This window comes from Melopsittacus undulatus, chromosome 5, assembly GCF_012275295.1.
Source record: "Melopsittacus undulatus isolate bMelUnd1 chromosome 5, bMelUnd1.mat.Z, whole genome shotgun sequence".
Classification (NCBI taxonomy): domain Eukaryota; kingdom Metazoa; phylum Chordata; class Aves; order Psittaciformes; family Psittaculidae; genus Melopsittacus; species Melopsittacus undulatus.
Genome location: NC_047531.1, coordinates 48,791,307 through 48,817,998, shown reverse-complemented (window position 1 = coordinate 48,817,998; position 26,692 = coordinate 48,791,307). Strand labels below are relative to the sequence as shown.

The 26,692-nt window shown below is 38.0% G+C and overlaps 1 protein-coding gene across 3 annotated transcripts in view; it reads left to right on the top strand.

Moving 5' to 3' along the window:
- CRY1 (cryptochrome circadian regulator 1) overlaps nucleotides 1-25,953 on the top strand; it is a 39,429-nt gene extending 13,476 nt beyond the window's left edge. For 2 of the 3 annotated variants that reach the window (XM_034062749.1, XM_005150419.1), the window contains exons 2-14: nucleotides 10,133-10,241; nucleotides 11,750-11,892; nucleotides 13,290-13,474; nucleotides 15,536-15,624; nucleotides 16,201-16,341; nucleotides 16,437-16,748; nucleotides 19,188-19,339; nucleotides 19,438-19,640; nucleotides 20,412-20,513; nucleotides 21,747-21,842; nucleotides 23,021-23,092; nucleotides 23,189-23,296; nucleotides 25,288-25,953. In XM_034062749.1, coding sequence (XP_033918640.1) covers nucleotides 10,133-10,241; nucleotides 11,750-11,892; nucleotides 13,290-13,474; nucleotides 15,536-15,624; nucleotides 16,201-16,341; nucleotides 16,437-16,748; nucleotides 19,188-19,339; nucleotides 19,438-19,640; nucleotides 20,412-20,513; nucleotides 21,747-21,842; nucleotides 23,021-23,092; nucleotides 23,189-23,292 — 1,708 coding nt within the window. In that variant the 3' untranslated portion in view covers nucleotides 23,293-23,296; nucleotides 25,288-25,953. Of the gene's footprint in view, nucleotides 1-10,132; nucleotides 10,242-11,749; nucleotides 11,893-13,289; nucleotides 13,475-15,535; nucleotides 15,625-16,200; nucleotides 16,342-16,436; nucleotides 16,749-19,187; nucleotides 19,340-19,437; nucleotides 19,641-20,411; nucleotides 20,514-21,746; nucleotides 21,843-23,020; nucleotides 23,093-23,188 lie in introns of all 3 variants that reach the window. The other variant, XM_031049912.1, reaches the window with a different exon arrangement.
- Nucleotides 25,954-26,692: the final 739 nt, after the last annotated feature.

Genomic DNA, 26,692 nt, shown 5'->3' with positions numbered 1-26,692 from the left:
CCTGTGCACACCGGAAACCTGGGACAGTGATGATGCTTTCCAGTTGTCTATGCTTTCAACAGTCCTAGTAGTAAAAACCTCCGTGACTGATGTTCAGGAAGTGAGTTTTGGTAGTTCAGTCCCATCTTCTGAAAGGAATGGATAGACAGGGAAAATGAGGAAAATATGAAAAGTACAGTTGTTCTAATTAATTATGATTAATTAAACCTTTATCTAAACCGCTATCACTTCTGGGGAAGAAGATCGAATATCACTTTTTAGTTATCAATGTTTCTCTGAGCTGTACTACATAAATTTTCAAGATGTAGTTACTTCAAGTGAGGTGCTTTCTGTTGGCCCTGACATTCAGTATTGCAGCAAACTGCTGCAGTTGAGGCAGAGGAAAATAACATGCTTATCTAGAGGTTATCTGTATTTTTTTCATTTATTACGTCTTGAACTATATTTCAGTTCTGTTTACTAGGGCTCACGTTACTGAGCCCTGTATACCTTTTTGTCAACTCTAGACTTTGAGATGGAAGGCCTCTGCAACATGAAGCATACCATTACTGTTAGTCTACTCATATGCTGAGAAAGTTTGGGGCAAAGTGGAGTTACTTTTGGATTTATGCAGCTTAATAAAGCTGTGTTTCAGTTGTTGGTTTGTCTTTTTTTCATGTTGATCCTTTCTGTATTATTCAAATAATTGAATTATTTGAATTAGTTATTACTGAAAAATCTGAACACATTTTGTCTTGTTTACTTTGTATTCAGATGTAAATCACTAATCTCAGTTTTGAAAGACCAGTTCAGAAAACTTTGGCTGCCTTGAACTGTAAGAGTAGCAATGGCAAGTTAGGATAATGCTGACTGTCTGACCACCATAAGGTGAGCACCACAGAGATGAAATCCAGTCAGTTCTAGCTAAGATTTTTATTAGCTTCAGTTAGTTTTTTCTGTTTTCCAGACTTTCTATGAATTTCTGTGCTTGCTAGTAGATTTCAGTCTAACCTTAATTCTGCTCCATTAGTTTAACAGATTTTTCAGGTATGGAAAGCCAGAGATGATGGAATTATACCTTAAAGACTTGCAATTTCTTAACAGTGTAGTTGAAAAAGATACTCTTTTTACACAATGTTTCATTTCTGGGAGACTTGAAACTGCAAAATTCCATTAGCAGTAATTATAACCTTAAAAAGGTCACTTGGATGTAAGGAAAGTAAAAGGGTTTTATTAAAATAAATGAGGGGCAGTGTAAAATTTGTCCTTCAGAATCAGGTTGCAAGGCTGTATCTTGTTATAGTGCTCTTATCAAGCTTGCTCTTTTGAAATGACCCATAGCTGTTAACTTTCTCATGGACAGTTCAGATTGCCGAAAATAACGTGGCTGAACTACTTTATAAAGCAGGCCAGCTCTGGTTTAATTACAACGAGCTTTATGAGCTGGTTGTTTAAATAAGAGAACTTAGGACATGAGAATAAGGAGTTTTAAATTTATTTAAATATGAGCATGTCTGTACTCTCAGCTTAGTTTTGTAACTTGCTTCTAGGTCCTATATCCCCAGCTGTCCTCACTGCAAATAAATTTGTTTGCTCTTGGGTTTTCCTTTATGCATCCAGCTAGTTTCTACCTGGAAAGAGTAGGCATAAGGAATTAAAGTCAAGTAGTAAGGACTTCAATATATCAGATTGGAATTAGAAGATTATAGAAAAATAAACACAGAATATATGCATTGAAGAATGGAAGACTGAAAATTAGGAAGTTGTGAGCCTGTTAGTATCACCAGAAGGCTGACCTTTGTAACAAGCAAGTAATTTGAGATGTCTGCTGCTACTTATATGGGAAGAGTTTAGATGAATAGTAGGTGCCCTTTGAATGTGAAGTTCCAGATCTTTACAGAGGCTAAATAGACTATTTGCTGTGACGTATGGCTCACAAAAAAGAAACCAAATACCGTTGACTTTTTGGGAGGTTATGAATGTCTTTTGAACAGGACAAAAATGTTGTGTTTCTTTCCTTTGGGGAATACTAACGTTGAAAAGGTAGTTCAGCTGGAAAGAAATTAATGAGGAATGATATGTCAAATGTAAACTAGGTTAGATTAAAATGATTTTGTTGTTCTAATAGAGCAGTATTGCTTGCTGTAGTTGGTATTCTAGTCCCACTCCATATGTGAAATGGTCTTTACTACTTAGCTTCAGAAAAGATTAATCCAAAAGGGCTCATGTTGGAGAGATTAAATTTTAAACTTACTTTCTTTCAGTTGTTGTTTGAAGCTCCTTCTTTCATCCTTTCTCAAAGAGTTAAATTTGGTTTTAAGAAGCTTTTTTTGCAGCAATTATGAATATTTCAGCTTTTCACAGGCTTGGTTGTATCTTGCATTCTTCCTCCATCACCTTCATCAAACTTTAGCTCGAAGATAATGACAGTAGTATTAGGAGGGAAAAAAGCCAAGTAATGCACTTCATGGTCTGTGTTTTGGTTTTGGTTTTGCATGTGGATCAGCTATTACTGAGTTATGAAAGATGCTGAAGTCCTGAATTGCACTCTGAAGAAGCTGGGATTTTTTCTACTGACTAGAGCAACCCTACAGGAGATTAGTTAGCACCCACAGCCACTTAAGTATCTGGAGTTGAATAACATGGAACTTTTCCTGCTCTTGTGTACAAGGTTAAAGGCTATTACTTCTGTGAAATGTATTATTGTATACCTGTTTCGGATGTGGAAGTTGTGTATGCCGTTTGCTGAAACAATGTAATATAGTAAGGCATGCCGCTGTGACCTTGATTTGGTAATAGGAAAATATTACTATGGCTTGCTGCCAGAGGATGCGGTGCAGTGTATATAACACTTAAATCCTGTCTGAGCTTAATCTTCTTAGAGTTTCATAAGCATATACTGCTCGCAGTAAGACACATTGGTTGGTGGTGGGAATCAAAACGGGAAAATATGCTTGTAAAATATAGGTACATGAAATTTGAGACACTCCTTAGTGTTTTGTACTCTGTTTTGGTATTAGGTGAGTTATACCTAATGATTCCTGTAGAAACTAGTATGAGGAATGAGTTTACCTAAACGATGCTGGGCTTTCATAATGACCTAACAGAGCATACGGCAAAATAGCTGATATGAAGGAGAGGAGCTGTCACCCCACTGGCCCCCCTTCCCATGAAGAGAAATAAATGTTGCATAAATTATTAACAGAATCGGAGTCTAATGCTGCAAACTGTACTCAAACAAAACAATGTGGTTGATGTTATACAATGTTCTTTGTTTTTATTGAATCCAGCTCTACTAAACTGTGGAAGATGGAGGACTATGTGATAGCAAAGTTGAAAAAAAAATTTAGTGGGAAGATAAAACTAACAGACATTAGGGTGCTTAAGATAATTCTGATAGACAAAGTCTGGGTGGCAATCAGATATCCATAACAACACGAGTCTCTTGTTTGACAATGCTGTTCTTTCCCTGGAGAGACTGTAATCAATGGTTTGGCTTGAGGTAGATAGAAAGCATTTCAAAGGATTGGCTAAACAGAAGTTTTGGATGGATTGCTGGAAATTGATCAGTCATAGGTAAAAATATTAAACTTAGGAATGAAACAAGTTTTAGAACTGTTCTTTTTCACTCAACATTTTAAATGTGCTCCTCAGAATAAAGAAGCCTAGATTCCTTTCTGTTGTGTGGAACTGGATATGCAGTCTAACATTCCTGCCTTGCCTAATGGTTAAATTCAGAATCCGGATTGGTTCAGGAAAAAACATGGAACTGAAGTTTGTTGATTCTTTAATGGCTTAGCACCACCATTTTCAGATGTGAGTGATGCCTGAAAGAAAAGGCATTGCACTGTAAGTCCCCTTAATTCCCAGCAACTGTTCTCATTTCAGACTGGCAAGAAGGATGGTTTTGTGTGATTGCAGTTTCTGGGTGTTTATTACTCCTAAAAGTAACCCCAAACAAGACTTAATGGTACTCTTCAACAGTGTGTCTCTAAGTATCCTTCTTGCAAGTTTTCTCCTAAATAAAAGTGCTGCATATTTCACAGACTGCTCCTGACTTACTCCGTGGAGGAAGTCTTTAATCACGTTAATAGTGCAGAGCCAGGAAGGCTGCATGTTGTGGTGCTTACTTTTGTTCACTTTGTTAATGGTTAACTGTGTTAACAATTAGTTATTTAACTTTTTGAATTTCTGCCTTGATGGTATTGGTTTATTTCAGATGCATGTTAGCTAAAATTGTTATCTGTATTAAGCAAACCATTTTTTGGCAGTCACTTTTAAAGTGCAGGGGACAGAACGTTTAGTTTAGATTTTGGACCAAAGGCAGATTTTGCATGATTAGCAGCAGGGAAGATTGTGGGGTTTCTTGGAGTAAACAGCCAAGATTTTATATTAATGTCTTTTAAAGAATGTGGACTTAGAAGCTTTCAAGAAAATTCTTAATGTCATAATTGGATGATCCTGAGCAAAATGTGTGCTGTGCCTTCTAAGAATGTTGCTTAAGCACCGTTGTGCTTTGCATTGATATCTTCACTTAGACTTACAGTAAGTCAGTCTTTTCTGCCTCCTGCTACCATCTCAGTCAGGCATGTACTTCAGGCAGTTTGCTACTGTGACATTAATGGTGAATGTTTCCTTCCTTTGCTTTGTCCAAGGGAAGTTGAAGACCATATGCAGAAACCTGGGCTGATGCTCTAATCTGATAAAAATATCTGTGCATCCTTTTCATGCCTTTTTTTAAATGATGTAATGTAGTTTTTAATATTCATTTGAAGTGAAAAAGAAAGTGCTTTCCCATCGATTCTTAGGTTGAGAAGAAAAAGTTGGTTTATATTTCAGACTTGGAAATACGACCTGTTACTCTATGGATTTAAGTAGATCCTAATTGTCACACTGATGTAAAGTGTAATAGAACTCAAGCCTAGTAGCTCCTAATTTCATAGCTGCTATGAAGAAACTTTGCCTCAAGAGCTCAAATACTGAAAAAAAATACTGTTTATGAGGTGGAGGTTTTATATTTTGTTTCAGTTTACAGACAAATTTACCAGTCGCAGAATGGGTTGGGTTGGAAGGGACCTTAAAGCTCATCCAGTTCCAGCCCCCTGCCATGGGCAGAGACACTTTCCACTAGACCAGGTTGCTCCAATCCCTGTCCACCCTGGCCTTGATCACTGCCAGTGATGGGGCAGCCACAGCTTCTCTGGGCAACCTGTGCCAGTGTCTCAGCACCCTCACAGGGAAGATTTTTTTCCAAATACCTAGTCTAATTTTCTTCTCTTTCACTTTAAAACCATTCCCTCTTGTCCTGTCACTACATGCCCTTGTAAAAAGTCCCTCTTCAGATTTCTTGTAGGCCCCCTTTTAGGTACTGGAAGGTTGCTATGAGGTCTCCCTGGAATCTTTTCCAGGCTGAACAACCTCATCTCTCAGCATGTTTTCATACAAGAGATGCTCCAGTCCCCTGATCATCCTTGTGCCCCCCTCTGGACTTGTTCCAGCAGTTCCATGTCCTTTTTATGTTGAGGACACCAGAACTGCACGCAATACTCCCAAGTGAGGTCTCACAAGAGCAGAGTAGAGGGGCAGGATCACCTCCTTTGACCTGCTGGTCATGCTCCTATTGATGCAGCCCAGAATACAGTTGGCTTTCTGGGGTGCAAGCACACACTGAAGCTGGCTCATGTTCAGTTTCTCATCAACCAACACCTCCAGGCCCTTCTCTGCAAGGCTGCTCTGAACCACTTCTCTGCCCAACCCGTGCCTGGGATTGCCCCGACTCAGGTTACAAGGTGTAGGCCTTCGCACTTGGCTTTGTTGAACTCAGTGAGGTTTGTGTTGGGGCATCTCTCAGGCCTGTCAGGGTCCCTCTAGACGGCATCCCTTCCCTCCAGTGTGTCAACCACTACGCACTTTAATTTATGTTGTACTGCGAAAAGAACATGATTATGAGCATACTTGTGTGTCTCTTCAGAGAGAAAGCACAAATAATTTTGGCTTGTCTGTGCTGGAATACTGTTCTTATTATCCCTAAATGTTTGCACTGAGCAAAACACCTGTATATTTCTGTGCTGCAGCATGGCATGAGAGTAGCTGAGAACTATATTCACTTGTAAACAAGTATTAGCAGTCAAAACTAAAAACTCTTTTCTTTCAGGTCCTGTAATAGTTCACTGTGAGAATGTGTTGAATGATGAGAATTATTATTATTGTTAAGTATGTTTCATAAGTGGGGGGGGGGGGGGGTGCATGTTGTGTATATGTTATTACTCCACCACAACATACCAGTGTCTGTTATAGATGAGACATGAATTTCCTAGGATGGGAGATAAATGCAGTGCATTAAAATGCCATACTATGCCAAAATTGGAGAAACTGCAGGAATTAGAAGTTGTCCCAGGGAGCTGTAATAATTAAAAATTTCCTTTTACTTGGACCTATTCACACAGGCATGTAGCAACATGTTGGATAAATGCAGGAGTTCTGAAATGTAGAATTTTCCTTCCTTAGATTTTGAGTTATTTGTATCTGTGGATGTACCTAGCATGTTAGTTAGCAAGCACAGCAAAGATGTTGTGCAAGTTTTGAAGGTGCTCATGAGAAAAAGAGGAGGTTAAAACTTTGGTTATGACAAGTAGTTGATTCAACTGTTAAGGTTCTTGGTAGGGGCTCTATCTAAACCCAATGATTTAAGAAGGTTTGTTTTTAATTGAGCAAGTCTCATTGCAGGAGGGGTTGGTACTAGGTAACCTTTAAAGGTTCCTTCCAACCCAAACTATTCTATGATTCTGTAAATCTGTGTAAAGGTTTTTGTTAGACAACTTCTATTAGCATTTTAATGAGAAAATGCCTTTTGATGTGACATAGCATAAATAGAGTTGGCAAAACCAAAGTAGGTTATTAAATATTGGAAGCCCATTTTGTTAAAACACATTTGGTCCAACTGAAGGATTCAGATATGCTTAATAAACTGTGCATATATTCAGTGTAACTACTTGTAAACTGAATCTGTGTTCTGAATGTCAGAAGTGGTATTCTTTTGCATTGGTGTTACTATAGATATCATAGGGTTGCTGTGGTTTAATTAGGTTCATTATTTTATAACAATGTGCTTTCAGTGAGTCTCGCAACACCATCTGTGTTTTGGCTGTTTTTCATTTGTTTTGGTGTCCCCTTGCCACTCTTCTGCTCCATTCCTACATATATTTTATGAGTTTATACCATGGTGTTTGTTAAGTATGTGAAAGAGTTTTATGGAGATTGAAATGCTGGAGTGTGGTAAGCTATAGTTAAGAGAGATAATAAAGGGGATTTGGAGACCCAACAAAATAGAGATTAAACAGTATTAAGGGCAAGTTTAGGGACCTTGTATGTGAACTGGAGACTGGGTCAGTGCATGTAATCTTCTTGAACAGGTTTTTGTGCCAAGTCTAGACTAGAAGTTGTGTGTTGTGGTCAGTCAGGTTAGGAAGAAAAGAAATTGAGAAAATAGAGGAAACTGAAATGCCAATAGGAACAAACCCTAAGTTTCCTGAAAGACAGACTGTTAGTTTGAATAGCTATAAGTGTTTTATATCACCAGTTTCTCTTCATGTTCTTTCACTCTATTCTGTTATACAAACTAAGAAAAAAACCTTCAAACCTCTCCTGGACTGTTCCAAAGGTATCCAGGACACCATTGCAGTTTTCATCATAAAGATTTGTGTAGTCTGTGAATGTATATGCTCCTAAAAAAATGAAAGATAAAATGAAACTGTACTTTTCAGAGCCAGACTGGAACTGACTTTGGCCTGGGAACATGGGGCCCAAGTTCTCTCTGATAGAAGCATATGCAATTCTCATCTGATTCTTAAAATGACTCCTGTGTGGCTTCTAACTAAATGATTATGCTGAAGTTTTTTACTTTTCATGCTTCATGGTTTCACTGCCCTGGAGTTTTTTCAAAACAGAGCTTAACTTGGCCAAGTGAGAGGATTAAGCATTTTTGGTTTGTCCTGGTTATAAAACATATGAGCGTAGTTGCCAACCAAGAAGCTTTTGTATTCTTGTACTCTGGCTTCTTCTTGGATTTGCTGCAGTTATCCTCTCGGATCAAGTGAGCCACACATGTCAATAGGTTTACAACCGCCATGTATGCTGTATCCCTCTTAGAAGGCATAGCATTTTCATTGTAACTGGCTATTTTTTAGGATTCACTCTTCAAAACCAAGGTGTTGCATGACCTCCTGATATCAGGAAACCTGTTTGGTCAGCGCCTTTGTCTTTGGAATGCTGTGGGCGCTGGCAGTGGTGCAGCCTGTCCTTCATTAGTAGCTCCCTACTGTTCCACCCAGGCTGTAAGTGCAGTGTCTCCAGGGCCCTGTGGCACTGCCCTCCCAGCGTTGTTCTTGGGTGATTGCTCCTGTGGTGTTATCCTTGTGGCCTGGCATCTGCACACAGTGTTATTACAGCAGGTGCTCCCAGGAATGATGGCCCGCAGTGTGGGAATCTCCTCTTTCTTTGCTCTCTCCCTTTGGGTGTAGCTTTTGGTTTATGGCAAGGGAATCCAATAATGTGCGTGCACAGAGGTTAATGACCAGCGGGCTCTGACTCAGTGGCTGCCCTGATGAGCGGCATGAACTTTGGTGAGTGTCTGCAGCATTTTAAGTTGGAATAGCTGACAGGGTTTGAGTAGCTCTTGGTGAAAAATAACATTATCATTATGAGGAAAAATACTGTGGAGGAGCCACTTGTTACACTGGAGAGGAGTTCAGTGCAAGGGCACTCATCTGGGGACCCCCAGCAACTCTCTCTCTGACTGGCCTTAAGGTAAAGCTTTAATTTCTCCTCTCCTTCCTCTTGTTTTCATTTCTTCCCTGAACAACTTTTACCATTGTAATGATTTTTAGTTACTATACCCGCTAATAGATCTTTGCACGTGTGAACCTGCCTCTACATCCTTTGTGCAAATACCTGTTTCTCGTGAAGACTTGCATATTTGCAGGACCCCATCTGCCTTCCTCCCTCTCCCCCCCCCCCCCCTTATTTGCTGCTTTGCTCATTAAATAATTTGGGTGAGGTTACAGCTGAGATGCATGAAACTGTTTGTTCTATAGAGGGCTATTTTTATAAATGAAGGCCAGAGTGATAGTTTATGTTACTAAAAACAGCATACCAGAGGAGTGCATGGTCATAAGTTTAGTAGCAGGTTGTTTGGTTTCTGTTTGTGTTTGGTGGTGGTGGTTGTTTTGTTTTGGTTTTTTTCTGTGGTGTGCTTTAGTGACAAGATACTTCTGGTTTTAGTTAAGACTTGAGTATGCATTGTGGTTTAACCCCAGCTGGCAACTAAGCACTACACAGCTGTTTGCTCACTTCCCCAGTTGCAGGATGGGAAAAAGAATTGGAATATAAAAGCAAAAAAGTTGTGTATTGAGTTAAAGGCAGCTTAATATGTAAAGCAAAAGCCACATGTACTAAAGCAAAGCAAAACAAGGTATTAATTCATGACTTCCCATTGACAGGCAGGTGTTCAGCCATCTACAGGAAAGCAGTGCTCTGTCACATGGAACAGTTACTTGGGAAGACAAATACCATAACTCCAAACATCCCTTTCCTTATTCTTCTGCCAGCTTCGTATGCTGAGCACAGTGCTATATGGCATGGAATATCCCTTGGGTCAGTTGGGTCAGCTGTTCCCTCTGTGTCCATTCCCAATTTCTTGTGCACCCCAGCCTGCTCACTGGTGGGGGGGTGTGAGGAGCAGAAAAGGCCTTGATCTCTGTGAGCGTTGCTCAATGGTAACTAAAATGCTTCTGTATTATCAACACTGTTTTCAGCACAAATCCAAACCATAGTCCTCTACCACCTACTGTGAAGAAAATTAACTCTATCTTGGCCAAAAAGTATGTTTTAGTCCATTCCAGAGCTGAATAGTGTTAAGCTGAAAACTTAAGTGACAGTTTGGTTTTCCAAATTGGGTTGTTGAATAATTATATGGCATTGAACTACTGTAAGCTAAGTGCGATTATGATGTGACCATGCATTCATCACCAAAATACGTACCAAATACTGATGGTTTCATACTCTTTGTTGAGTTGCTCCTCTTTGTTCCCTTTTTCTATTGTAAGATTGTCTGGTTTGTATCAGAAAATAAATGCTTCTTTACTATTCCTTGCAGATTCCTGCTTCAGTGTCTTGAGGATCTTGATGCCAATCTACGGAAACTGAACTCACGTTTGTTTGTTATTCGTGGACAGCCAGCAGATGTTTTCCCCAGACTTTTCAAGGTAGATGCCACCTTGCAGTTGTTTCTAACCATAAATATGACTAATTTAAACTAGGAATATTTCTTGTACTATATACTTCAGTGCAAGTTGTTATCCATGCAAATACTTAACTATCCTTGCAGTTTCCCTTTAAGGTTGTTTTTGTTCGATTTGGGGTTTTCTCCCCTCATGCACATTTCACAAATTAAATTGAGTTGCTCTTTGACTTTTTTTTTGTTTCTTTTGGTAATGGAACAGATTTCTAATGGTTTGGTAACTGTAGGTACTGTGTCCATACTTTTAAGTGCCTAGCTCATCCTGATGTGCCCTGGGTGTATTCACATCACGTAACACTTGTCTTGGAATTCCTTGGCTCCCTTGGGGACATGGCTCTGGCTCTTGGACATGTATTTTTATGGTTTTACATTATGAAATGAAAAATAATACATGAGGGTGTGGGAGATCACTTGAGGACTCAGGGCCTGATTGGTTTGTCTTGGCAGACTTAATAATGGAAGGAGCTAAACCTTCTTTCAAAAGTGCAAGCACTGTTTGGAATTGCCTGTCATCAGGATTGTGTCTGGGCTTCTTCTAGGAGAGAGCTAGAGTTAGAAGTGAAAGAGCATACTAGGTGAAGAGTGTAGAGTGTCCCTTGTCTCTTTGTTATAAATCCAGGTCTCTGAAATAGTCTGTCTGGTATATTTAAATCAACCGATTAAGATTCTGAGGGATTAGAAGGGTATTTTTGAGTTTGATTGACAGGATGGCTTTCTAGGATTGTTCTGTGCATACCTCACCTCTCCATTTTCCTGCCTCTGCAGAAGCCTTAACCATTAGTTGATCCCTTAGCTTTTTTTTTCCCCACCTGTTATTGTTGGCCTTGGTAACAGCATCTGTGACAGAGAGGATATTAGGCTTCAAGGTGTCCTCTTTAGGAGACAGAGTTGTTCTTTTTTTACTATTATTTATTTTAAATGGAGAATTTGAAGATTGCCTGTTCTGGTGGGTAAGGGGTAGGGGTTTGGAACAGGGAAGGAAATCTGTGTGATGTTTGGCTGCTGGGGAGCAGCTATTTTTCCTCACCACCCCCATCTTAAGTTCTGCTGTTAAAGCTGACAGACATAAGTGAAAAACTTCTGCAGAGCAACATACTGCTGCTGATCAATGGACAGAAAACAGCCTCTGTCATCTTTCCCTCTTGTTATGTATGTTAAGGTACATAAATTCTATAGTTAGAGCAGCTGAGTTTTCACAGTGTGCACAGAGGTTGTTCCCTTATGATGTGTGCCCACACTAATGGGACAGATAAAGGCTTTTCTTGTGCCTGATTCCTACTTGGATGCCAAAAGGCTAGGCTTTATTTTTGTGAGTCTGGGTGTCTAATGTATTTTGGGCCTTTGTGTATCTCTGACAACTGTCCACAGGTACTAACTGGTCTTCCGCCTTGTCTCCATCCTTGTTCTCATTCATCTCACCTTCCATCAAGCAGCTGAGGTGCTGAAGGACTGAATTTTTGTTTTGTATTGCAGGAATGGAATATTGCGAAACTTTCTATTGAATATGATTCTGAGCCATTTGGGAAGGAAAGAGATGCAGCGATCAAGAAGCTGGCTAGTGAAGCTGGAGTGGAGGTCATTGTTCGAATTTCCCATACATTATATGACTTAGACAAGTAAGTTATCATTAACTCTGATTTTAAAAGGAAAATACAAATTTTATGTAGTATTTGGTTAGATATTGTGTGCTACTTTCTATGGGGAACACTTAATCATTGGGAAGACTACAAATTTGTTTTTTGTTTCTCTTTTATCCATCCATCCATCTGTCTGTCTGCCCATGCATCCATCCATCTATCCAAATTTTATTACGTACCGAGTAGGTCTTTGCAACTCCAAAACCGATACATAACTGTATCTGAACTGCAGTTTTGGTTTGGGGTTCTTCTGAAAATAATTATCATATTAATTATGTCTTTTATAATGAAGTTACTCAAACATCCCTGTAACTTCTCCCAAATAAGATTGCTGCTTGGTTGTTTTGTCAGATTGTTTTGTCCTTATTTCACTTGCTGTAAAATGTTAGCATAAAGTCCTTTATTTTTCAAGAACTGCTTCCTACCAGTTACGTATCCAGTAAGTAATCGGGGATTGTTGGATATCCCTGCATCTCCTTTCTTAGTATCTTATTTATATTTTTCAATGGATCTATTTAAATGGATTAGTATTAGCTTCCTGTTATAGAAACATAATCCGCAAACTATTTGAAAGTATGACTTGGCCTCTCTTAATATTGAGTAACTTATTGTGGTAGATGCCTGGTTTATTCTGCTACAAGCAAATGTATGAGAAGCAGCTAGATGTATTGGAGGAAAGGGAGTTATTTACTATTTTGAAACAAATACCTGGGTTTTTTTTTAGTCCTAAATTGAAAATTCCTTTTCTTCTCTCCCTGCCCAAGCACGGTTGGATCAAATGAGCAGTTGGATCCATCTACCATTTTAGTAAATTGTTTCTTTGAACTTTTGCTGTTTCTGGGATTTTAGATATACTTGAGGTGACAATGCAAAATATGGAAGCTCTGTGTTTTTACAACAGTTGCGTATAAAACTAAACCTTAATTGTTCCCTATATTGAGAGTTGTAATACTGGCTACTGTTAATACCAAAACAGAAAAATAGGTACTTTTTAATGCAAATAGCAGTGTTGTATGTGACTTGCATGTATCTTTGGGTAGCTATGATCTCTCGTCTGCTTTGCTGATCTGCATTTTATTTTGCCTTGAGCTGTCCATATTCATTACTTGTTTCTGAGGGACCTTCCTAAACTTAGGGATGAGAATAACTTACTTCCTTATAAACAATTAATTTATGTGTCTCCCTAGTGGGTAAAAAAAAATTATAAAATTGAAGTCCACAGTCTGGATTATCATGTATATCTACAATTTTATATAACATGCTACAGGCAGGTAAGAATATATTTCTCTGTATGTATATTTTATATATATAAAAAGTTCTGTACTACTGTCTGACATACTACTTTTTTATTTTTCCCCTCTTTTTTGCCAATTCAGAATAATAGAATTAAATGGAGGACAGCCTCCTCTTACCTACAAGCGATTCCAGACCTTAATTAGTAGAATGGAACCACTGGAGATGCCAGTAGAGACTATAACCCCAGAAGTAATGGAAAAATGTACTACTCCAGTTTCAGATGACCATGATGAGAAATACGGTGTCCCATCACTTGAAGAGCTAGGTATGTTCTAAAATTGCTTTGACATTTTGAAACAAATAAGATGTAATCTACTTCTAAAAGCATAATACTTAAAATAAGCACAAGAGATTCTGCTTATGGTTAATGGTTAAACTGATACCAGTTATGACATACAAAAGAAACAAAAGGCAATAATCAACTCTGATTTTTAGTCATTTCCTTTTAAATAGAAGGTCAGAAGAAAGTATGCTGAGTACTGTTTGACGTTGTATAATACAGTGTAGCCATTTTCCTAAAGTACCAAATAATCATTAAGCTACTAATAGTCTTTGATACTTCATTTTGTATTAAATGCATTTGATATCTTTGTGCTTCAGGTCATTAATCTGTCATTTTACGAATTAATTAAAAACCCCTTTTGTCTTGCAATGCCAAAAAAAGCGCAAAAGATCATAATAAGGCAAATAATGGGTTTTGAGACTTCTTGGCAGGGGGAGGATGGGAAGTCTTATGTTTCTCTAAATTTAATTCTAAGAAATATAGGAATCAATTATCCTGTGAATCCCCTTCCTTCTCTCTCTTGTTTTTGCCCACCCAGAAATAGAAACAAATGTGGCATGACCTCCAAATTGCTAACAAAGGGGTCTAGATAGATTTTAGCTGATCTCTAGCTGCTCTGTCTAGTCTGTTTGACCTCTCAAAACAGACCTTTCTTTTAAAGCTATTTTAAGAAGAGATCTCACTAGAGAGTGGTTAAACTATAGGCAGATGTGTCATCTCATGCACTTGGTGAACAATCCTGGGGGAGATGTGGGGGTGTGGAAGAAATCCTGTACCTTCTTTTTGTCTTTCTTTTGCAGCTCAAGTATGTGTTTATCATTAATCTGACAATAATCCTCATGTGTTATTTAAGTTAAGGTCAATGAAACCTATGATTTTCTGAAGGTACCACTTGTGCTTTCAATTTGGTGGAAGAAGATTTTAGACATCCTGTAAATTACAATAGCAATTGTTGATTCTTAATAGTAATTTAAACCAAAAGAAAGAAGTTTTTCTGGGGATAGCTGTAGAGCTGAGAACTTGAAAATAATTTGAAAAATGATAGGAAGGTCACTTTTTGCAAAAACAACAAAAAAACCTAGAAAGTGGAACTGAAGTAAAACCATTCAGCATATAAAACTTGTGAGTTAATGTAAATGTAAAAGAAAAAATTGGAATTTGCTGCAAAAATTGAATGTGGTGTTGAATGGGCTTTGACCAGACTTAGAATAGAATCATAGAATAGCTAAGAGTTAGAAAGGACCTTACAATCATCCAGTTCCAACCCCTCTGCCGTGGGCAGGGACACCTCACACTAAATCATGTCACCCAAGGCTCTGTCCAACCTGGCCTTGAACACCTCCAGGGATGGAGCATTTAACACTTCTTTGGGCAGCCCATTCCACTACCTCACTACCCTCACAGTAAAAGGATTTCCTTAGATCTAACCTAAACTTCCCCTGTTTAAGTTTCAACCCGTTACCCTTTGTCCTTTCACTACAAGTCCCTAATGAATAGTCCTTCCCCAGTCCTATAGCCCCCACCTTCAGATACTGGAAGGCTGCTATGAGGTCTCCACGCAGCCTTCTCTTCTCCAGGCTGAACAGACCCAACTTTCTCAGCCTGTCTTCATATGGGAGGTGCTCCAGTCCCCTGATCATCCTCGTGGCCTCCTCTGGACTTGTTCCAACAGTTCCATGTCCTTTTTATGTTGAGGACACCAAAACTGCACACAATGCTCCAAGTGAAGTCTCACAAGAGCAGAGTAGAGGGGCAGGATCACCTCCTTTGACCTGCTGGTCACGCTCCTTTTGATACAGCCCAAGATACAGTTGGCTTTCTGGGCTGCAGGCACACACTGGAGTTGGCTCATGTTCATTTTCTCATCAACCAACACCACCAAGTCCTTCTCTGCCATTCACCTGTAACTTGGTTGCATACTGTTTTAGAACTTTTCCACGTGTCCATCTTAGGGTTGGTCTTAAGGTACAGTAAGATGTACTGGGATTTTTGAGCTACAGTATAGGCAACCAAGGAATTTTCTTGTTTCAACTTGCTTTTCAGGTTTTGACACAGATGGTCTGCCTTCTGCAGTATGGCCAGGGGGAGAAACAGAGGCTCTCACACGATTGGAAAGACATTTGGAACGAAAGGTATGTTGCAAGTCATTGAAAGTGCGACATATCTGGGAAACATTGCTACTTTTTGCAAAAGAGGAGTTCAGCAAGTTGTTTTAGAAGAAAATCAAACCCAGACTTGAACTCAAGGCCTCAGTATAATTACATAAATTGAGGTGCTGTTTCTCAGTTTTAAAAGCTGGTAGCAGGCTGTCTTTAATTTGGATTTTGGAGAAAGTCTACTGTACAATTTTCCACTCAGAAATATAATTATTTGTTCTTGGGAGGTAATTTTGCTTGAACATTCTTTTTATAACTTTGAAGGGGAATTTTTCTAAAAGCTAACATATTGCTAGCTGTCTAGGTTTTGTCTGTATTTAAAAGAAAAGGATAGGTAGCTCTGGAAGAAGAGATAAATTACTTTCCAGAGACTGTACTGGTTCAAAAGGAACACCTAGGTATAGTAGGTAAGGTGTTCATTTGTCCAGTGCCTCGGGTCAGTTACAGACAGTGCGAAATTTCTCCCTTTGTAAGTTGGTGCCTAGCCTGTAGGTTGATACTGTTGTGTGGTTTTTGTTCTGTGTTTGGTTTTGTATGTGTTTTTTTTTAAAGGCTTGGGTAGCAAACTTTGAAAGACCACGAATGAATGCAAATTCCCTCCTGGCAAGCCCTACAGGGCTTAGCCCTTACCTCCGCTTTGGCTGTTTGTCCTGTCGTCTCTTTTATTTCAAGTTAACGGATCTGTACAAAAAGGTATGATTTCTACATGGTCAGCTACACAGTCTTGGGTGCCATGGTTTTTCCCTGCTTTTCCTAATGAAATATTTTCCTTTAATGGTGATCTTCAGGTAAAAAAGAACAGCTCCCCTCCCCTCTCCCTCTATGGCCAGCTGTTATGGCGTGAATTTTTCTACACAGCGGCAACTAACAATCCACGGTTTGATAAAATGGAGGGGAATCCTATCTGTGTTCAAATCCCATGGGATAAGAATCCTGAGGCTTTGGCCAAATGGGCAGAAGGCAGAACAGGTTTTCCTTGGATTGATGCGATTATGACACAGCTTCGTCAAGAAGGTTGGATTCATCATTTAGCTCGGCATGCCGTAGCGTGCTTTTTAACTCGAGGTGATCTCTGGATTAGCTGGGAAGAAGGAATGAAGGTATTGTTTCTTATTCTTGAATTTCTTAAAGTGCCTATAAAAGTTGCAAATAGTCATTCTATAATTGTTACTGTGTGCTGTAAGTTGAATTTTAAACTTAAAACTGTGGCCAAAATTGAGTTGGTTCTGATCAACAGACAAAACTTCACAGCATCACTGATTTAGTGCCCCTTTTCATTGGAATATTACAGTGTTCCTTGCAGTCAAAATAGGTCTGCAGTTCTTTTAAATTTGAGATTTCTTCCTAAATCTAGGCAAATAAACATGGATTATTCTTGTAACTGAAATTTCTTTCCAGTTATACTGTGTGAACAGCTCCTGTTCACATCTTGCATCTGCTTCTCTGTGAAGGGGGAGCACCACAGGAATTAAAGGGGGAAGAATTAAAGGGGGAAGACTAAATTCTTGAGAATGTCCTTTCAGCAATTTCTGTCTCTTTGCCCAAAGTTAGAAGTGTGAGTATGTGCAACCTGATGTGGCTGGAGTTTCAGTGCAGTTAATTTCTTTGCAAGTATCCGAGAGATGAAGTTCAAATTACAGATGTCAGTCTTTCGAAGAAAAAAATGGAATAATGTATTCTCAGCCTTTGAATCAGTTTTATATTTTTAGAAGGGTAGCATATCTTGTACTAAGCAACAATAATCAACTGGAAATAGTTTATCTTTGAAATCTAAAGAAGAGTTTATTTGCCATTAGGATTGTGACCTCATATATGTGTGTAGTCTTAGGTAATTTCAGCTTTCTTCACAAATTAGTTGTAAGACAATATCTTTAATTAAAAAAAACAAACCAACTGTCTTGGTTACACAACACCATAAGCTGCTTTAGGAATTTTCCTTCTGCAGTTCATTGATAAAGACTTCAAAGATGCACGTACACAGGTAATGCAGCCAAACAACAAAGCTCTATATTACAGAAAAACACTTAACTTATGCTTCATTTTGAAATAATAGATACATGGAGGGTTCACACTTGTGCACTGGAGCATGTTTAATTCATATGTCCATAGCTATCAAGAGTTAAATCTGGCCTTCCCTGGTGATGTTGTTTTCAAAGTCTTATTACATGGCAGCATCTAGTGGAGCAGTTGTGTGCTAACACTTAATCTTCATCTGAAGATCTTGTTACATTACGAGTCACTTTCTGTTTAAAAAGTTTTTTAAAAGTGTTTTAAGATAAATTTTGTTAAGAAAAAAACAAAACACACACTTTTTCTTTTTTCTTCTTTTCCAAACAGTTGCATCTATTTAGACAAAGATGCTTTTCTAGCACTTATTCAGTGCATACTGTAGACTGAATGCCTTATCGAATATATGTTGTGAGAAATAGCCTTGTTTGATGGTATTACCCTAAGTAGACTTTAATTTGGAATACTGTTAGTTGAAGGTGGGTGGCAGTAGTAAGGTGTTAAATTTTAGAGGCTTAGTGTGAACAAGATGATTGTTTCTTTGGAACACTTGCAGGCAATGCGAGTTTGAAAGGAAAATAAGAACTTGCAAAAATATGTATTAAATAAGTATCTGTTTTGAAAACTACTTCTCAATGCACTGTTTTTATAAAACATACTTGAATGTTCTCATAAAAGGTACTTGAATATTCTTCAAAGAATAAGGCTTCTTTTCATTTCTTGTGAGCCTGAGCTGCTGGTGATCTGACTAAGCAGACTAACTTCTTTTAGACAAGTTAGTAATGTCTGTGTTAATAATTAAAATACAATTAGTGCTGGAAACTTGAATGTTTCACAGCTGTTGAGCTCCAGATTTAAGGTAAAACCCTCATGAATCTGCAACAGCCTCATAGGTTGTTTTTAATAAGGATAGCAATTACCAGAGAAGATTTTTTTGTTGTTGTTGTCTTCAGACCAGAGTTTATTATCTGTCCCACCATTCTACAGCATGTTTGGTGGTCCATACGCCTCCTGGAATTTATGTGGGTAACCTCAAAACTGTCATTTACTAGATTAACTACTGGCCTTGGAGAATACAGCTTCTGAATGTCTGTTCCAACCAGAAACTCTTGAATTCTATTGTTGGGACTCCTTGCATAGTGAAAGGTGCTGCACAGGCTGAGGTATTCAGACTGACAATCTGAGTTTGAAAGGTGTTTTGTGTGTTCATCATTTTCTGGAAGTTTGCAAAGCTTACTCTGTTCCAATGTGATGAAGCAACTCTTCTGAAAGCAACAAATGCCACTTGCAAGCAGTCAGGCTCCAGCCATCCTTTAGGGATTTAATTTTATAAGGCTGTGTTAATGCAAGAATGCATAACTTTTTTTGGTTGTAGCTTTGACATGTTCACTAGGAGCCAAGGCAGTCACATTTTGTTCTTGAGTTTGGTATTTAGGTACTGAACATTCCGTGAGTATTGCCAGGTAAGAAAGAGTATAGGTGTCTCAAAGCTGTGCCATGTTCAGGCTAACTTGTAGCTCTCATTTCTTAAGGTCTTTGAAGAGCTCTTACTTGATGCAGATTGGAGTGTGAATGCTGGAAGCTGGATGTGGCTATCTTGTAGTTCCTTCTTTCAGCAGTTTTTTCACTGCTACTGTCCTGTGGGTTTTGGCAGAAGAACTGACCCAAATGGGGATTATATCAGGTAACTCACAACCAGAAATTGCACCAATTTGTGGATGTCAATTTAAACTGACAAATGGCCTTATACTTAATGACCTTTATTATTATTATTATTTTAAGACGCTATTTGCCAGTACTTAGAGGTTTCCCTGCAAAATACATCTACGATCCTTGGAATGCCCCAGAAAGCATCCAGAAGGCTGCAAAGTGTATTATAGGAGTCAATTATCCCAAACCAATGGTAAATCATGCAGAAGCAAGCCGTCTGAATATTGAGAGAATGAAACAAATATACCAGCAGCTTTCACGATACAGAGGACTGGGTATGGCTGTACAGTATTTGCTTTATTTATTTTAAAACTTCTCTCACCTTTTATCAGTTATTTTGTCCCCTACCAATGGTAATCAGATGTGATCTCAGTGTGGTGACCAGGGTTGTGTATCATATAAATGAAAATATTAAGCTGTAATAAAGGGAAGGGAAGAAAGACTGAGGGGAGTGCCTTTTCCCAAGTCTTACCCATAATTTTTTATTCTGTGGGCTTTTGGAAGTTCTTTGGTTAAACTGGATCTTCTGTGCATCCTGATATTCTTGTACAGACAGGTTTTAATACCAGTGATTAGAGAATTAGTGTGGTTGATAACTTCAACCATACTGTATTCGCATTTGCAAACGCTGTTGCTCAAATAGAGACAAATGCAACCACTGGTAGCATTCTTCCTAGTTAGGAGAGACTATCCTCTTTGCTCTAACAGGTAAAGCTTGCTCAGGAAGGTGTAAGCAGGCAGTATGTTCAAATATTGGATATTGAATCAGGATGCATTGCACTTCAACACAACATAACAAACATGTGTAACTAATGAATATTGGAAAAGTTATGTGGAATATTATGTAGAAAATGCCTATTAAGTAATTTTGAGCTGAAATTACTTGGTGAGATGTCAGAAGTAGATAAGATGAATGTTCTGTTATAAAGGTAAACTCACTCAGGGTGAGGGTGGAGAATTGGCTATCATTAGAAAAAAAAACATGCTACACTTCATCTTTTCTTCCAGTCTGTCTTCACTGTTGTATGTTTTATTTCATTGCGCAGGTCTTCTTGCAACAGTGCCTTCTAATCCAAATGGAAATGGAAATGGTGGCCTCATGGGCTATTCACCAGGAGAAAGCATTTCTGGTTGTAGCAGTGCAGGAGGTCAGTCAAATTCTTTTAATACATAGAATTATTGGAACTGAACAGCACAAACTTATTTTTTTTTAATGTCCTTGGCATTATGTATTGTAGGAAAGAACTGAACTGTATTCACAAGACAGTTCTCAGTGTGAGTCACAAACATTTTCAAATTTATTCACCGAGTTTGGTAGTATTTATGTATAGATGGAATCTAAACATAAATACAATAATACATGAATACAATCTTTAGATTTGTTTTTATTTCAAATGTGTAAGAATTTTTAACCTGTTTTCTTCCCCCTGAAACTACCTATAAACATGTATCAAACACTTTGATTTCAGAAGCATTTGAATGTGATTTTCTTCTAGAAGTCTACAAGCATCCTGATTCTCCAAATCAGTAACAAGGAGCGATTCATGAGTTTTCAACTCAGAGCTATTAATTCGTAAAATTTTCTAAGCGTCAGGTTGCTTACTGGAATTTATTTCTACCATAATATGGTAGAATATGGTGGACAATGCCTGAAAAAACTGAATATAGAATCTATCATCCAGTTCTGATGAAAATTAGACAGTTATTGTGCTTACTATAACGTACAAAGACTAGCATTAACTAGTTACTAATTAAGAAGTAAACCAGTACTAACATTGTATAAATCCATGGTGCATCAACATCTTGAATAGTAGGTACACCTTGGACTTCTTATAAAAGGATACAGCAGAACTAGAAATTTACTGGGTTTGGGTTTATGTTCTTCTTAGGCTTCAGTGAAGGTTAGAAGCAGATTGCAGAGAAAGATGGACCTTATTCTCAGCCAGTACAGTTCCTCTGAAAAAACTGAAGTCTAGGCTCCTTAAAACTGGGTTCTTGAGCTTTAATTTCGTAAGTTCAGAGATTTAAAAGACAGGAAAGGCTCAGTTTTAAAAAAATAGTGTTTAATAAACTAATATAATGTGCACTCTTCTCTGGAAATATATATATACTTAAATGTATATATGTATTTTCACTTTTCACATCAGAAATGCATCTGTTTTCTAGGAGGTTACTGTGTATTCATTTGAACTTGCAAGTGTGAATTTGGAAAGATGAAAGCGCTAGAGCTTTGGACCTGTTCTTAGGTGGTTTGTGGCAGGGGGAAAAAAGCCACAATCAAAGTCTACCTCTTGAAGAGCAGAAAGAAAATCCCCAGCATTTTAAATTTCAGAACTGGAATTGTATTTTCTGTTATGTTTAAGTCTTTACTGTCTCTCCAGGAGCTCAGCTGGGAACTGGTGATGGTCATACAGTTGTTCAGCCATGTGCTCTGGGGGACTCTCATACAGCAGGAGCAAGTGGAATTCAGCAGCAAGGTATTATGGCAGTGCCTGTCTGTAGAGGATCTTCAAATCCTTGCAACTGTGGAAAAACAGACAAAACATCAAAATAACATGGATAGATTTTTTTGGTGACAGCTGTTGTCTACAACTTTGAACTGGCCTTATTTCTGTTCTTGAAACATAAAAAAATTGTTAGAGTGAACTTGCTTGTCTTGTCACTTTTATCTCTAAAATGCTCATAAAGAACAATATTTGTATGCTTTGATTTAGAGGGATCACAAGTATGAGTAAACAAAAATTAATAAACATTCTAAATTAGGTTATTCTAAATGAAAGATATTGAAAGAAAGAAGTCCAGTTTGTGTATGTGATAGCAAAAACTTGCATGCTACCTTTTAGCTCATTTCTGTGCTACTCTTCCCATATATAACTAATTTTGACAGTTTTCTGTGGATATTTTCATATTATGGGGGCAAATTTTTGTTACTTTAACTATACAGAAACTTGTGATTTGTGATAGATCAAAGTTGTAATCAAGTTTAGCACAAGTGTTTCTTTCTTTGTAGACTTAACAGAGGTTGTGTTTACTGATCATGAAAGATTGTAGTCAGTATTTTATTTAAGCATCCAGAACATCACCAGAACACCACAACTGTTCAGAATAAGAAACCTTGCAATGGTTTTTGCTAATTTTCACTATTCATGCAGAGCAATTGGTGTCAAGGTTGTCAGCAGATAGTTTGTGAACCAGAAAATAGTTTGCATCTTCCTTTAAATTACTTACATATGTGTTGTTTTTTTTCTTCACAGATTATAGTTATGCTAAGGATTCACTAACATTGCTATAACAGAATAACAAAAAGAATGAGGAGACTTGGAAAAGAAAAAAAATGCTAAAATTGATAACAAATTAGAGTTATTTGGATATGTGCATATTCTCCTTGTTGCAAAATTAATGCATAAATATGTAGGCACTTAATATTGTTCACTGTGTGTATATAAGTGCCTATATATTTAACTGCTCTAGACTCCTGTGAGGCTTTTTTTAATAAGAACTCTTCTGCATTCAGTGTGTTTTCTAGCAGGATTTTTCTTGCTGATGGAAAATAAATCAATTGGCTCCTTTTTGGTGTTGTAAAGAATGTAATTATCCACTTGCTTGCAGTTCTCAGTTTGATTTATTATAATAAATATGTACTGTATCTGAACAGGTTACTGTCAAGCAAGTAGTATCTTACATTATGCTCATGGAGACAATCAGCAATCACACTTATTGCAAGCAGGTAATTTAAAGAACAACAAAAAGAAAAGAAACACTTTTCCTGAATATATAAAGGTGCAACAGAGTCTTAATATAAATACTGGTTTTAAATTATCAGGAAGAACGGCTGTTGGTACTGGCATTAGTGCAGGGAAACGCCCAAATCCAGAAGAAGAAACTCAGAGCGTTGGACCAAAAGTCCAGCGACAGAGCACAAATTAAACTGGTAAGATCCGAGACACCTTAAAGTTATCCTGATAATGAGTAAATTCCTGTACAGATTTTGTCTATAATAATATTCATATCACTGCAATGCAAAGAATTCCAAATTTTTGATGTAAATATTTCAGTTCCAGGTACTGTACAAACAAACAGTAAAGAATCCTGACTCTAGAGAGTTTACAAAGTATGAGGTAGGAAGTAATTATAAAACTAGAACTAGGCCGGTGATTATGAGACACAGATTGAGGTGTTAATGAAAGGGAAATGGATAAGCTGTGGCTTCACATTCATTAGCAGAGCTACTTCCTGCTTCTGCATCTCACCTTAAGTTCTGCCACCCCTACTGTTTGTGTGAATGTATGGTAACCTGAAATCAGGAGACTAACACAACTAAAGGCTCAGGGACTGGATTAGAGTTTCAGATGTACAAACTGGACTAAGCAGAACATGTTTTAGAGAGAGAGACTGCAGAAAACCTGCAGAATGGTGATGTAGCCACTGCATGGAAAGATGTAGGGGTGAGGAAGATTTGAAGACTTGAGCATTTGTCATTGATCTGTAACCTAAGCAGGATGCTTAGATTGCCAAAGTTTTTTGAGAGCATCTGTGGTGAAAAGAATTTGGGTTTGGAGAAGGAGACACTGCTAAATAGATCTATGTGAATAGGTGTGAAAATGTGTAGAGAGAAGCAGTAGATTGGAGGAGGGAAGGAGTTTGGTAGGTGTGAAATCACCAACATAGAGAAGATAAGTGGATTTTGTGTTTTGGATATGTTGCTTATGGACAAAATAGGGAAAAGAGAATGCCAAGGGTGTTAAAATTTTTCCCCCATTGAGCTTGATTTGAGAGGAATAAGGAAGATGATCTGAAAGATAAGTTAGAGTAATTAGGAGGAAAGCCAAAGAATGGAGGGCTATCTGAAACAAGAGGGGACAAAATTTCAAGACTAGGAGTGTGGCTGTGTAGATTAAGGGTGATTGAGATATCATTCTGTCCCTGTGTTTTATAAAGAATAAATTAAGAGCTGATCATTATGGAGTTTGAGGAATAAATAAAAATAGGTGAGATAATAGCACATGGAGGGCTTTTGATGGAATTGGAAGGTAGGGATTCCATACAGCAAGTATAGAAGCCACATTCAGCATCTGTAGAGCTAAAAAGAGAAATTCTCTCACTTTGTTCGGATTTGGTAGCAAGATCTATTTCTATTTTTGCTTGTTATGTGGTGTCAGCACTTTGACAAAGTTATTGTGGTGATTATGAACAATTGTGTTGTGTTGATTTGATTTAGTCAAGAGCCACAGCATTGCTTCCATGATGCCTGTCACTTGAAGTGAGCTGAGACCTGCTATTTTCTCACATACTGGAAGCACTGTAAACTGTGCTTCTGTGTTCTCAAACTGATTTCTGGTACTTGGATGGGCTTGAGCAGAACCTAGTTCCAAAAGAGTCCATGTTTCAGTAGCTGTCTTATCAGTAGTATGTGTAGATTCATTCAGCATCCATGTTTTGTATTGCAGAATTCCTTAGGTGCTCGTGTCTGTAGAAGAAGTGCCTGCAGAGCGAACGTCTGGTTCCTGTCTAAGCTCTTTTTCAATTGAGAGACAGGTTGGAGGGGTTTCTAGTTTGGCAGAGAAGACTGACTTTGTTAGGGGTGTTCAAAGCATGCTGTGAAAGCATGGTAGTCAAATACAATTATCAGCCAAGAACATACCCAAAACCACTGCTGATGAAAGGATATGTGCCTTCTGGATAGCACTGAAGTACAGAGGATGTTGGGTTTCTCTTTTCTTCCTTTCTTTTTTTTTTCCTTCTTCCCCTTTTAGCCTCTAAGGAGTAAGAAATAAGAATTGAGTATTTGGGCCAATGCAAATGGGGATAGGGCTTCCTGCGCTGAGAAGGGGGGAAAGAGTATTGGTTCCTTAAATTATTTCTGCCTTCTTCAAAGGCTCATGACAAACTGTTTAAGAGTAATTTTTCTCTTTTTCCTTGCAGCATTACTGGAAGAGACCATACCACTCAAAGAGCACACAGGACAAAATTCCTGCTACTCTGTGTCGGAACTAAAGTGTTGTGAGAGTACATGTACTAAAATGGCATAGTTTTTCATAAATTATTTTCAATTGTTCTCAGTTGTTGTAAACAAGTCCAATTTTTGGAATGTGTTATTTCTAACTGGCATTTCTATGGTTTTTAACTTTTTAATGACTTTCACAAAGGACAAATTGAGTTTTGTATATAAAGTATTTGGTGAAGAATTTGCTAACTTAATGTAAATATAAGCATTCATGATTAGCGATAGACCCATCAATATATTTTTGATAATCTTTCATGTATATGGTAGTAGGGAAAAGCTGTAGTGTTGTTCTGTAAAATGGATGGACATAAAAGGTTTTGAAGTTTTTAAATTGTTCTTATTTTTAGATTCCAGAGCTTGACCTCTGTATGATCAGCTTCATATTTTCGTAATGTAAGTGCTTAGGACTGTGTTTAATCAAAATCAGGAGAGCTGTAACCTTTATTAATCACATCTGTATATAAGTCATATGCCAACTTTTTGTCGAGTTGTAAAATTTTCATGTGTATGTCCAGTCCTTGTATTGCCCAGTTGCCTTGTTCAGTAATGACAGACCTTGTTAATAAAAGAAAATTATATCTGTAGATACCTATGTCTTTGGTGTATTCTGTTGCTTCAGTACATGTCACCAAACAAAACTGGTTCAAGAAAGAAGGAAAATGTAATTTGTAGACTTAAGCTGAAAGCCACAATCACTGATCTTCAAGTTTTGCGATACTGAAGGAAAGCACTATCCAAATTATTCAGGCTTGCATGTGTGTGTTCTTACCAATAAATGATTTCCACCGATGTATTAAGAATTTCTTCAAACTGCAGTTTAGTTTGGGTTTTTTTTGTTTGTTTTTTAACTATAACTGCAGTTTGCTTGATAGCTGCAGCTAATTTGCTGCTCTTCTGAAGGGGGACTATTCATTAGGAACTGTAGTGATAGGACAAGGGGTAACGGGTTGGAACTTAAACAGGGGAGGTTTAGATTGGATCTAAGGAAGGAATTCTTTACTGTTAGGGTGGTGAGGCACTGGAATGGGTTGCCCAGGGAGGCTGTGAATGCTCCATCCCTGGCAGTGTTCAAGGCCAGGTTGGACAGAGCCTTGGGTGATAATGGTTTAGTGTGAGGTGTCCCTGCCCATGGCAAGGGGGTTGGAAGTGGGTGATCTTAAGGTGCATTCCAACCCCAACTGTTCCATGATTCTATGTTGATGTATAAAAACTTATCAGGTTTGCTGACTGTTCAGTCAATACTGTTTCAAATAGAAATGTCTTCTTGGGCTGTTAAGATCTGTGAAGCAGCAGAGCAGTCTGAATTACTAAATCTTACACATA